This window comes from Haliaeetus leucocephalus, unplaced genomic scaffold (assembly GCF_000737465.1).
Source record: "Haliaeetus leucocephalus isolate CR32 unplaced genomic scaffold, Haliaeetus_leucocephalus-4.0 Scaffold473, whole genome shotgun sequence".
Lineage (NCBI taxonomy): Eukaryota > Metazoa > Chordata > Aves > Accipitriformes > Accipitridae > Haliaeetus > Haliaeetus leucocephalus.
Genome location: NW_010972909.1, coordinates 8285786 through 8298928, shown reverse-complemented (window position 1 = coordinate 8298928; position 13143 = coordinate 8285786). Strand labels below are relative to the sequence as shown.

Below are 13143 nucleotides of genomic sequence, written 5' to 3'. Positions count from 1 at the left end.
CCGGAGCCAGGCTGCGGTTCCCCAGCGTTTGGGCGGGATGGCGGCCCCCGGCCGTGCGCAGAAACCCGCCGGGTGACCTCGTGTGCCGGCGCCGGTCCGCGGCTGGCGGGGCGGGGGCGGGAGGGATGTGCGGGAAGGGGAAGGTCGGAGGCACCGCGTGGGGCGCCGTGGGTTGAGCGAAGGGAGCTTCGGGGCTGGATGGAAACCAGCCGGGGAAATCCCAGCGGGTTTACGGCTCCCGAACTGGTTCGGGCTGTTGTTACCGGTCGCACAGCCCGGAGGGGCGTTTGGAGGGGGGTGGATGCCGAAGAGCCATTTTGACGCAGGAAGTATTTCTGCCTTCTGCGGGGAGGCTCTGGAAACTCTGCGAGCGGGAGGATGTTCTGTTATGTGCCGCCAAAATAGCGCCTGCCCCCCTCAGCCCCTCCACTGGGCAGCGGCGAGCGCGGCAGGGAGGGATGGGAGCCGGAGCCCTGTGGCCGAAGAGGGGTGGGTGCACGGGTGGGCTGGTAACCCGTGGGGTGGAAGGAGTCCTGCCAGCAAGGGCAGCGTGCCCCTGTGCTGCCTTACATAAACCCTCGCAGCACTTCCATGGGCAGGCTGCCGTCCGCCGCAGGCGACCGCTTCAGTTCCGAGCGTGCGTTTTGGTTCCCCCGGCTTGCTTTGGACCAGAGCTTTCTGCCTCTCCTTGCAGAACACCATGGCTACTCTCAAGGAGAAGCTGATGACGCCCGTTGCTGCAGGAGCCGTGGTCCCCAACAACAAGATAACCGTTGTGGGGGTTGGACAGGTTGGGATGGCCTGTGCTATCAGCATCCTTGGAAAGGTACGGCTCAAGGTCAATGTGCTATTCAGGCTCTGCACTGCCTGTTTGTCTTAGCAAATGGTGGTAAATTTGCGAGGTTAGTACAGGAATGAGTCATTTGCAGTTCAGGTAAGTAAGCAGTGACCTACATTGTTCATGCAAGGCTGACCACCCCGTTCAGTTTCTCCTTGTTCTCTCACCTTTCCATCTGTGCCTAGCAATAAATCTCCTGTTAGGTGGAGTTATTTTGCGAGCTGCTAGGAAAATGTAGTGAGCAATGGCTCTAAAGCCCCTGCCAAACTTTTCTTTCTCCTTCAGTTTTCTCATTCTTCCACAACAAAGCTGGAGTTTGCTTGGTGGGAGAGCTCTGCTGGGCAAAGAATGTAGGCAGAGCAGAAATCCATGTAAAATACAGGATAAGAATCAGAACTATGTGTGTTTGCTTTCTACTCTTTTGATGTGCATGTGCTGTAATAACTGAAAATACTGCTATCCCCTTCAATAGGCTTCTTTATTTCTCTTAAGCCCTTACTGCTTGGTTATATGACTTTATTGTTTCCAAAGAGGTTTAGGTAGTTTTCCAGAAACTAAAAATAGAGGGCTGGACTTGAGGTTATTCTGACTTTTCCTGTTACTGGTTTCTGGGGGTTTTGGCAAATTTCATGTTGCAGTCTTTGAGCAAAGGCTTATTATGCAATAAGGATCTCCTGTACTTTGCACTTTGTTTTTGGAGAATATTGTGAATTAGTTAAATTTGATTCTTCTCCTGCTGTTTTTGAAAAGACAAGTGGGCGCTGCAGATCTCTTTTTAAAAGAAGGCATTAACAGATATGCCCTATCCACTTGCAGCGGCAGATACTAAATCAGGTAGCTCACAAAAATCTTGCATGTACTACTAAACCGGCTGTATTTTATTTAGAGATAATCCTTCTTCTATCTATTTCCTTGAGGATGCATGTTTTTAAAGTGCTGGGGTTTTAATCATTAAAAAAAACTTCTAAGGGTTTTCATTCATGAGCCTTGTGAGCAAGGAAAAACTGATAGTAAGAAAAGACCACAGTACTGATCTGAAAGTAACAAATAGTTTTTAAAACTATATAACTGAAGGAGAAATTTAATGGAAAAATGATAACAGTTCATTGTGGGGCTTTATATTTACATTTTTTAAGCAAGTGTTTGCCCCTCATGGTCTGAACTCATCAGTTTTTGAAGGAGTACTGTAACCTGTAAAGCTGGCAGCGAGGGAGCCAGGTGAAGTTACCACAAATATGAAATCCAGCATTCATCTGTTTAATACGCTCCTCTAAGCAGGATCAAATTGTGCTTTCAGAAATCTGGGCACAAAGTTTTACTATTAATGAGTTCTATGCACCAAACCCAGAGTAAAAATGGTTTTAAATTTTTCAAGCTGGGATTATGGCATGGTGGAGTTTATTTCAACCAGGCTTCTGCTCTCTTACTCTCACAAGTATAAGCAGCAGTATAAAACACTTTTGTAACAAAACCATCTGGTTCTTGTCACTGAATTAGAATCATAGAATTGTTTAGGTTGGAAAAGACCTTTAAGATCATGAAGTCCAACTGTTAACCTAGCACTGTGAAGTCCACCATTAAACCATGTCCCTAAGCACTGTATCTACATGTCTTTTAAATACCTCCAGGGATGGTGACTCAACCACTTCCCTGGGCAGCCTGTTACAACACTTGACAGACCTTTTGGTGAATAAATTTTTCCTAATATCCAATCTAAACCTCCCCGGTGCAACTTGAGGCCATTTACTCTTGTCCTGTTGCTTCTTACTTGGGACGAGAGACTGACCCCCACCTTGCTACAACCCCCTTTCAGGTAGCTGCAGAGAGCGATCAGGTCTCCCCTCAGCCTCCTTTTCTCCAGGCTAAACAGCCCCAGTTCCCTCAGCCGCTCCTCATCAGACTTGTGCTCCAGGCCCTTCACCACCTTCGTTGCTCTTCTTTGGACACGCTCCAGCACCTCAATGTCCGTCTTGTTGTGAGGGGCCCAAAACTGAACATGTTACTTGAGGTGCAGCCTCACCAGTGACAGAGTACAAAGGGATGATCACTTCTCTGCTCCTGCTGGCCACACTATTTCTGATAGCGGCCAGGATGCCGTCGGCCGCCTTGGCCACCGGGGCACACTGCTGGCTTGTATTCAGCTGGCTGTTGACCAATACAATGTGGTTTTGACTAGTGCAAGATGGTTGGCTCCCCAAGATATCTTTTTGTTAAACCACGGCATAAAATTTTGTACTTATTTTCCTATACTTTACTATGTAGATGCAGTTGAGTTTTAGATGGCTTTAAATTTTATAAAATTAAAACAGTGGGATAATACTAATTTCAGTTTACTGGTATAGTATTTAATCTATAAATCTGAATGACACTAAAACTTCCATGTTGGTTATTTTTAGCTCCCTCTGTTACAGACAAGTCACTGATGTTGCCATACTGTTTTAGAAATGGAAACATCCCCACAGTCACAAGTCAGCTATTTTCAATGAGAATATTTTAAGCTGCATTTGGTGATTGTGTAGACTTCAATCCTGTGTGTGCTAATAAAGAGCTGAATTTTTCTCTAGGCAACACTAATGCAAATTCATGAAATTAGTCGCTGGAGATATTCCAGGTGCTCTTCTGTTTCAGTGAGAACTGGCTCCTTGAACCTGCCGAGTCTGGTGAATACTGGTTGCAAGGTCTAGACTGAAAGTCCCATATTGTCAGACTGTGAGTGTATAAATCTGTCCATAATCACACATGCGAACACATTCTTTTTTCAAATTCTGATTACAGTAACTTCATAGTTTAACACCAGTGACTTCAGTAAAGGATACTTCTTCATAATGTTTAAATAACTGAGACTTTAATTTTACCCTGCAGACTATTTTGAGAGCAGAGGTTCTTAAGGTTTTCCTTCAGCAGTTGATCAAATCAGCTGTGAAAGGAAGCAATGCAGAAAAGAAGTAAACTCTTGACATTATTTTAAACTATGAAATGAAAAAATCAAATAAGCCTGCTGCTAAATACATCTTTCCACAGGAAAAATGGTGTGTATTGTTGCATGTTTAAAGTAGTTTAGTTGATGCTAATAATTAATATTTGCATGTGAAATAATGATTGTTACCTTTTATATAAAAGTAAACAAAGCTTGCTTGCAGTAATATTTTCGATAGCATAAAAATGGTTTAACTATGCTGTAGTTACCTAGGAAAATAAAAGTAATTTGAATCTCAGTATAATTTACTGAATGGTAAGCCTTTAAATATAGTAGAATTTACAAGGGTAGTAAACACTTATGTCAAAAGGCAGTAAAATCTTGCATTAGAGCAGAATGCCTTTTTCCTCCACCCCTGTATTTCACTATTTTCCTGTTCTGAGACTATATGGCATTAGATCCCAACTTAACCTGGCTAGACAACAAGCATACATGGCTAAATCTGTTCTGCAAAGTAAATATAATGTAGTAGCTCTAGTAGAGAAAAACTAGGTAAAGAATCTGTTTTCTCTTGATACTGTTATTAGTATTGAGAAAAATGAGTCTGTTCCTATTCTATATTTTTGTGAAATGAACTGGTTGAAGGAATGGTATAAGAGAATAATTATTTGATAATTGAGCTTTTAGGTTCTTTTAGGTATTTAAATATTTAAAACAGGCCTATTTGCTGGATAGATTTAGAAGGTTTGTTACAACTCTGAAAGATGCAACTTTTTTCTTAAGATAATAACTAAATCATGAAGTGCTTTGCTATCAAAGGGTTAGCTGTGTCTGCCCTCAAACTCCCCACAAATAATACCTTTTCTGGAAAGTCTGAATGAGTTTCATGAACCTGTGGTGTAGTGGCCTCTGGCTTCGTTACTGTGAGATATATCAGGACACCGAGATAGTGCGGTCCTGCTGGTTTACCTTTGGAGAAGAGAGGCTTTCAGATGTGTAACATGTTACTTTAAAATATAATATAGCTCAACTCAGGGGTAACTTTAAAATGCAAGTTAACTGCTTCATTGACTCCTTCAAATTTTGTTGTTTTCAGGGTCTTTGTGATGAGCTTGCTCTGGTTGATGTTTTGGAAGACAAACTAAAAGGAGAAATGATGGATCTACAGCATGGGAGCTTGTTCCTTCATACTCATAAGATTGTGGCAGACAAAGGTGAACCTCAGTTTCTTTTATTTAATGCTGATATTCTGTGAGTTTGCTTAATAGTGGAGCATTAGTTGTGTAATGCTAAAGAACTTCAAGGGTTTGGCATTGAAAAGTTAAAGTATATGAACTGGGGTGAGAGTTCGGATGAACACCATAACAATGGGAGTGGCTCTCCGTCTGGGCTTTCTCTTACATTTCTAGTGGCCACTTTACAGTTTTGAGCTGCTTGACTAAAATTGATTTTAATGAAACTCTAATACCTCTGATGTAGAAGAAATAGTATTGTTATTTGGATAGTAGAAATGAGATTCAGAGGGGTTGAATGTACTCTTAATTAAGACGCATGTACTGATATGCCAGGACAATGTTAAGAGATGGTGCTGGCTTTAATATTGATGTTTCATGTTTTTTGCATTTGAATGTGTGCACAGTGGAGAAGCTACTCATAATACCTGTATGAACACAATGCTATTGAAGTTAGTGATAACTATTTAACACATTCTATATCTTCTCCCCCATGCTCTGTTGTAGACTATGCTGTCACAGCCAACTCTAAGATTGTGGTAGTAACTGCAGGAGTTCGTCAGCAAGAGGGGGAGAGTCGTCTCAACCTGGTTCAGAGGAATGTGAATGTCTTCAAATTCATCATTCCTCAGATCATCAAATACAGCCCCAACTGCACCATTCTGGTGGTTTCCAACCCAGGTAAGGCAATCTTTTCCTAGAACACTTAAAAATTCTATTTGTCAGAGAACTAGTGTTTTATTTTATCAGTCTTCTCAAGTACAAATTGAATGTTGAAAATTAATAGCTTTGTGTGGACATCTGCCATGTAGTTGCTAACAGCAGAATACAAACAAATATTCTGTATTTTCTGATGCTCTCTATTCAGAACTTCTCATGGTGTCTGTGTTTTAGAAGCATACCTCATAGTAAATACGTCTCTTTACATACATACTTTGGCTTAAGCAGTAGGTAGTTTAAAATTTTTCTCGCTAAAGGAGACATCTGTTTTGCTTTTAAATTGTTTGTAAATTATAACTTTCTTTTGTGTTTGGATGTGATACGGCCTATTTTTAAGGATTAAGAACTTACCCTATAGTCTTGGCTGTATTTTCAGGAAAAAGAATTTGCATGCTGAAGCCTATGGTGGGGGAAAGGTTAATCGTACTACATACATTAGAAAAGACTTAGTTATAACTGATTACGCATATTTCTGTACTCGCTTGCAAGCATCTCAGCGCTGGGACAGCTTGGATATTTGGATGTCTAAAGCTGACTGTAAACATCCTCATATGCTTTGTAGGGTGTCTCTGTAGGGCTGTCTTTGCTTGATTCAACGTCTGAGTAAAGCCATTACTACAGAACGCTAGCAATGAAGTGATGCTGCTTTTAAAGATAGCTTGGCAGAGTCAAAATGGTGCATGTAAAGCTAGCAATTCAGCTGGTGGTTGAGTAATTAGCTGGTGTACAATTACTACTACTGAACACTAGTCTACTGAGCAAGTGCAAGTACAATAACTTATGGCAATTTTAAACACTTATCTAAGAATCCAACTGAGCCAAAGATCAAATTGTTCTTGTTCTAGCAAGGCTGAATTCAAACTATAGAATTCTTTCTGGTAGAGCAGCTGCAGGAGGAGAATTCCATGTTGCTTTTTCAGAACTATTTTTATAATGCTTTGTTTTTTCAAAATGCGTGGAGTTTTGTCCACTAGTTTTATATAGTGGAAGTTATTGTGAGCCCGTTAGAAGGGACTTCTGGGGTGTCCACTGCATGTGTGACCTTGATGTCCTTCCCTGTTTAACTTCCCCAGATCTGTCTGGGCTCTAGCTCAGATAGCACTGTCCACAGCCTGTCCTGTGGAAAACCCTACTGTCGGTGAATGATGGGATTACAAAGCAGAATTCAAAGTCTGCATGTGTGTCTCTGCACCTGACTTGGAAGCCAGACTGTCTGGAGCAATTGTAGCTGTTTGATAGGGAGGTGCTCTGTAGTCTGTACAGATTACTGTGATCCTGGCAGGAACTGCCCCAACAAGCTATATGGAAGCTATCTATGCCTGATGAGCATGCCACTTGTAACAGCAAGGTGTGAACGCTACTGAGATGACATGCTGTTGGTGCTTGAGCAGAGCAAATGTATTTCAGATCTATATACACAAATATACTCCCTCCTGAGAACTGTCTGGCTTTCGAGAGTTTTTTGAGCCATGATTAATTATTGCAGCCTGTTTATTATTGTTGCTTTGAGCTGTGGATTAGAGGTTTTTTCTTTGCTCGCATCCCCCTCTTTCTCTGACCCAAGCTAGGTTTGTTTTTTTCTAAAACTATTTTTAGAGCCACATGCAGCTAAAGCATATTGCTTATCTGGCTTTTCATGCTACAGAGGTAATCAGTGTAGAAACTGCTTAATGCATGACTGTTCAAGAAATTAAACTGCAGTAGTTACCAACTGGAAATAGAGTATGTAAATCTCAAACATGTTTCACTGTAAATTGCTTTACCTCTTATTGTGATGATAAAGTGGAAGGTAACATGACTTCAGGAAATTGCTTGAATCTTTTAGCCACATGAGTTCAGTCTCAATTTTGGATGCCCCAGGGGTTTAGCTGTGACAAAGTGCCTCCAACTTTAGCTGGTAGGATACTAATCTCCAAAGACCTTCCTCAGTTTTCTTTGAACAGTAGCTTGATGGGTCCTAAATTTCAAGCAGTGTATTCATTTTAATCCCCCAAACAGTCAGACCTAAAATACTTTGACCAATGAGCGTACCTGTGTTTTGAGTTGTCCTGATTGCCCTCTTGCAGTAAAGTAATTGTTGCAGCATTCTTGGTGTATGTGAATTGTCTCATTTACTGTGTGTGTTTTTCTTTTCAGTGGATATATTAGCCTATGTCACATGGAAGCTGAGTGGCCTGCCAAAACACCGTGTGATTGGAAGTGGCTGCAATCTAGACACAGCTAGATTTCGCTATCTGATGGCTGAGAGACTTGGTATCCACCCAACCAGCTGCCATGGCTGGATCTTGGGAGAACATGGTGATTCTAGTGGTAAGAAGTAGTTCTGACCTCCCTGGGAATAAGCAATAGAGTGTTAGAGGTTGAGGCCTAAAGGGTGTTACAAAATTCTGAAAGAACAGATGCAGCTAAGCTCAAGTAACTAGTACTTTGCTGTATTTTTATGAAGATTAGAGTTGAGTCAAGTCCAGGAAATGTAGCTACACATTTTTAATAAAAGTGATTGTGGCTGTATGATTAAACCCTGAACTGAAAAGGCCAATTTTGTTAGCTAAAGTTGTGTCCTGAAGGCTACAGCTTACTATTTTTGTTTATCCTCAGTTTTTGGAGTATCATAACATAGCCTGTAGCACAGCTTTCCTCTGAACACAGTATTAGCTCTTGTTAGGTCAATGACAGAGCTTGTTGCAAGTAGTAGAAAAAGCTAGGAATACAGATTCAGGCTAACAAAATTATCCCTTTTTGTGACTTTTCTCCATGCTATTTAAATGAGAAGATGGTTTTAAAACCATGTGAAATCAAAGAAGCTTATTTGCCTTAATTCAGTTCACTTATTTCAAGTCTGAAATGATGCAGCAGAATATCTATGTAGATTTGTACTGTTTTAGAATTCTAAGGGAGCCACCCTTTCAATGTCCCATTGCATTTGATCAAAGTACAATGTCTGATCAACAACAGTATTTACTGAAGCCAGCCCTACATTGTAATGAAATCAGAGCTTGGCTGAGCATACACAGAGCTCATCTTGCTTCAGTGTTACAGCTGCTTTTGCTTGAAGTAACTAAGAATTCCTAGTTACTTCACAGGAGCTGAGAGTGAGTCTGCCTGTAAGCTTCCCACATGGAGATGTGCAAATTCCTCTCTTGATATTCTAAGTTTGCATATTGCTACCCTGTTAGGGAAATAAGAGTATAATTCTTGAAGGCTAACTCTAATACTGATTAGTGGGACAGCAAATACATACTTGCTGCAATTTTTGAGTAAAATTAGTTTTAAAAGGTTGAACAGCTAAGATATGCCCTTTTGCTAGAACTTGAGGTTTCTGACTTCAAAAGTAGCTGTCTACACCCTCCAAGGACTGAAACTTCTGTTGTTAATGTGTTGTGATTGACTTTTTAAAGTACTTGTTAAAGTAGTCTCATTTGTCCCCCAGAGTTCTCAGAATTAACTGTAGTTAAATGAAAACTTTAAATCTGCCTCAAACATTATTGTGGTTCTGGCTATTAGTACTTTTTTTCCAGTTATCTTGGATAGGAAAAGTGGAGGGGGAGTTGCTAAGTGGAACTTATGTTCAACTTATGTCCTCTCTCTGTTACAGTGGCTGTTTGGAGCGGAGTTAATGTGGCAGGCGTTCCTCTCCAGGAGCTGAATCCTGCTATGGGAAGTGACAAAGATGGTGAGAACTGGAAGGATCTCCACAAGCAAGTAGTTGAAAGGTACAATGACTTGAGGAATAAGGTGGATATATGTGATGGTGAAAACAGTTAGTCTGCACGCTGCCTCCTTGTCACTGCCTCTCCATTCTGCTGCAGCTTTCATGCCCTTTTATTTAGAGGGTTGCATGAGTAAGTGGAACTGCTGGCTTAAACACCAAGATGTAGGATTTCAGTTGGTAAGCTTTATTATCCTGCAGCGAGACAAGCTATTGCATAACATACCCACTTTAGTACTGCAGTGCTTAGAGCTGTGTGCACTTGCTTTCTCACCAGTAGCTTTCTTAAATGGTTAACTTTGTTCAAAGGGCACAAGACTCTTAAGAAAAGGTAGTAGGTTTCTGTGAGCAGAGCATTGGAGTTGATTTGGGAAAACTTGTTCATTAATTTAGGGAAACTTGTCTAGAGGTAACTATACATGTTGCTAAATCTCTTGTCTCACTTGTGGAACAAGGACTATACTGGTATAAAGTGTACACAGATGTTGGTTAAAAAATTAGGGGGGGTGTGTGTAGGTAGTGCATGGCTTTGACTCTGTTTACCTATTCCAAATGCACTCAGAATGATTGTGCCACTGACTTGAATAGAGAATTTCAGTTGTAGGTGTCTGGTTTTCTACTTAACACTAGAACCTGTTCATAGATGGAAACTATATTTCTTTTCAGCTAATCCTAGGAGAACAATAGGGCTTCTTTGTTGCACATATTAGACTTTATTCTCTAATGCTGACATATGTAACTCTCTTACTTTGATGTTTTAATTCCAAAACTTACAATGTCACAAGCATTTCAGATTTTTTTCAATGGGAGACATTCACTCACCTTAAGACTTAGCATTCGCACAGTGTCTTGAAGACATCTTAATGCAACTGTATTTCAATATTTCCTTAGTGCCTATGAGGTAATCAGACTTAAGGGATACACAAACTGGGCTATTGGCCTTAGTGTTGCTGACCTCTGTGAGACCATGCTGAAGAACTTGTGCCGGGTTCACTCAGTCTCAACACTGGTAAAGGTAAGAAGTGGTGGCTAACTGGATGCTCTAGTCCATTTTGTTGTTATGGAAAAGTTAAATAGTCTCGGTTAGCAAGGTGCTGAACAAAGGAAGCTTTGTAAAATACTACTTTGAATTTAAAATGGGAGCTTACTATTGCAATTTTTTTCTAGTATGACCTCTTAGCCTACACTCCTCACAAGTATGGAGCTGAAACTAAGTTCTCTTTACTCTATGCAATGTTGTACTACCTTTGTGTAAAGTTTACCATGTGTGGTGCACAGATTCATTAAAAGGAAGTTTCAGTGCAAAAATGGAAAACTTTATGGAGGCCCAGCTGTGATTCCATGAACTAGTGCCTAGCAAAGGTGCTAGGGAAGAGAGCTGTGTCCCTTTATAGCTGGTGTAACTGGCTGCATGTAGTCTGTACCAGTTGTATAACCTCTGGTGCATCAAGGACTCTGAGTAGGCTGAAATTAATGCTCCCTCTATATAGGAAAAAACCTGCCCTAATCCTATGGTTTTTAATTTTGTCAGCTACTTGCTGTATATAAATAAATGAGGGGTTTGGAGGTGGGGTTTCTGAAATCAGTCATCTCAGTATTGCCAATCACTTGGTCCAAAACAACTCTGTACTTTTTATTTTCTCAAATATATTATGACTGAAAATTTTCTGCAGGTTGTGAAATGATAGTCTTGAGCTCTACTCTCAGAAGGCTTCCTACTATATAAACTAAAAGCACAGCTAGGGTGATGAGTTCATGTCTGAGTGATCTGTTTTGTTTGTGGCAGGGCATGTATGGCATTGAGAACGATGTCTTCTTGAGCCTTCCTGCTGTCCTAAGTGCCTCTGGATTGACAAGTGTCATCAACCAAAAGCTGAAAGATGATGAGGTGGCTCAGCTGAAGAAGAGTGCAGATACATTGTGGAACATCCAGAAAGATCTCAAAGATCTGTAATTCATGAATGTTAGATTCCAGCCATAGAAAAACAGTGTGTTGTGTGCAAATGTGGGCTCTACTCACTATACATCTCTACGGTTAACATTAATGCTCTTCCAGACTGAACTTTGTCCACAGTAGCTAAACTTACGCTTGCTGTAACGCACAGACCTTATGAACAAATAAAGCAACTTTCAGGCATGTTTTGTTGTCCTAGTGACTTATTTTCAGTATTTAATTTATCTAGCTTAGTCTAGCATTCTCCTTTAATGTTTGCCACAGACTACATGGAAGCATAGATGCACATGTCCTTTTAAAAGGTTACAAACAATGTAGTAATTGCCTGTGGTGGGATTTCACTAATACAAAAAAGGCTTCCAGTAAGATTGTATGACTTAGTTTCAATCCAGATGCTAAGCGTTGTTCATTCCCAGAGTTTTTTCTGATACAGTACTTGCTATTTTTTACTGATGGGTAGAGGAAATTGAATGGGGATCTGCCTCTGGGCCACCTGCCAAAAATATGCCAGCATTAAGATTCTGTATGCCACTGGCCTAGAAAAAGGGTTCTGTAGATGCTTCTCTCTTCTGGATTCAATTCTTTGCCTGTTATTGGTATCTAGTTTTCATAATGTTTAGAACAACCAACATTTGTTTATATTTGATTACCAAAATCCAGTGTTTTTTAGAGTTAGGCTGAAGTCCAATGGTAATCTTGTTTATAGAACAAGTCAAATTGGGCCTTTATAATCTCTAAATTTCAGAATGATTTTTTCACAAGTGCTTATATACTTGGGAGAACAGATTTCAAAAATCCCAAGGTTTTATTTCTTAATCACTTAGAATTATGGAATAGATATTAACCATAAAATAGCCAGTACTTGCTTGGCATGCCTTGAACTGCTCAACGTAAATGTCCAGGGGACAAACAGTATCAAATCCATCTATCTTGTATCATAATTCAGGGGCCTGTGAGTCTTGTTTCGTAACAAATGGTCTAAGTTCAAGTGATTTAAAGGCCTTTTCTAGCTCCATTAAAATGCTTTGAGTAGTAGACTAAAACACTTTCACAAGCAAGTAGCTTAATTTTTGTAGCTCCCTTTAAAAGAAAAGGTCATGCAAGTCCTGTCATATTGCAAGATAACTGCTATCCTATGATTTAGTAAGTATGTAATGAGTGAACTATGCATGGGATGATGGTGGCAGCATTATTTACAATGGGTGTCCCAGGGAGACCGTAGGAGATGTTTTATTATCAGTTGCATGCTAAATGCTACACTTCTTTACTGGTAGGATAGGGAAAATTATAGTTTCTACTTTCATAACTCAGTGTGGAGATTTTACTGGAAGGCTTTCCACACCTGGAAGGATTAGCTTAAGTACCTGCTGAGAACTGTTGGTGATCGGCTGTCATGAGGTAAATGGCACAAGCTGCTGCTGTTTGCAGGACACACCCATTGGCAATTTTCACTTGAGCACACTTAGCTGGCTACCTTGCACGGTTCCTTCCTGGCTTTGTTCTTACACTGTTCTTAGCTTTGAATTTTTTCATTAACCATGTTGTGGGACAGTATCTTGCAGGATTCTTGACTGATGTGCATGAAAAGGCATCTGTTGCCTTAGAGGACAGGGAGTGGGCCCTTTTCCCTTCTGATAATGAATCTTTTCTTTTTTTTTTTTTAAAAGATCACTCAGCTACAATAAAACTGGGTTTTGTCCCTGATTGCATCAGGTTGCATTCCTCACCCATTAAAAATGTAGGGTCATACCTTGTTCTCTAGTCAGCAAACTG

The 13143-nt window shown here is 40.5% G+C and overlaps 1 protein-coding gene across 1 annotated transcript; it reads left to right on the top strand.

The window, feature by feature from the left end:
* Nucleotides 1–681: 681 nt before the first annotated feature.
* LDHB (lactate dehydrogenase B) lies at nt 682–11553 on the top strand. Its single transcript, XM_010575428.1, has 7 exons — nt 682–826; nt 4852–4969; nt 5495–5668; nt 7844–8017; nt 9303–9420; nt 10308–10431; nt 11203–11553. The coding sequence occupies exons 1-7, from the start codon at nt 701–703 to the stop codon at nt 11368–11370; spliced, it is 1002 nt and encodes a 333-aa protein (XP_010573730.1). The 5' UTR covers nt 682–700; the 3' UTR covers nt 11371–11553.
* The last annotated feature ends 1590 nt before the right edge of the window (nt 11554–13143 follow it).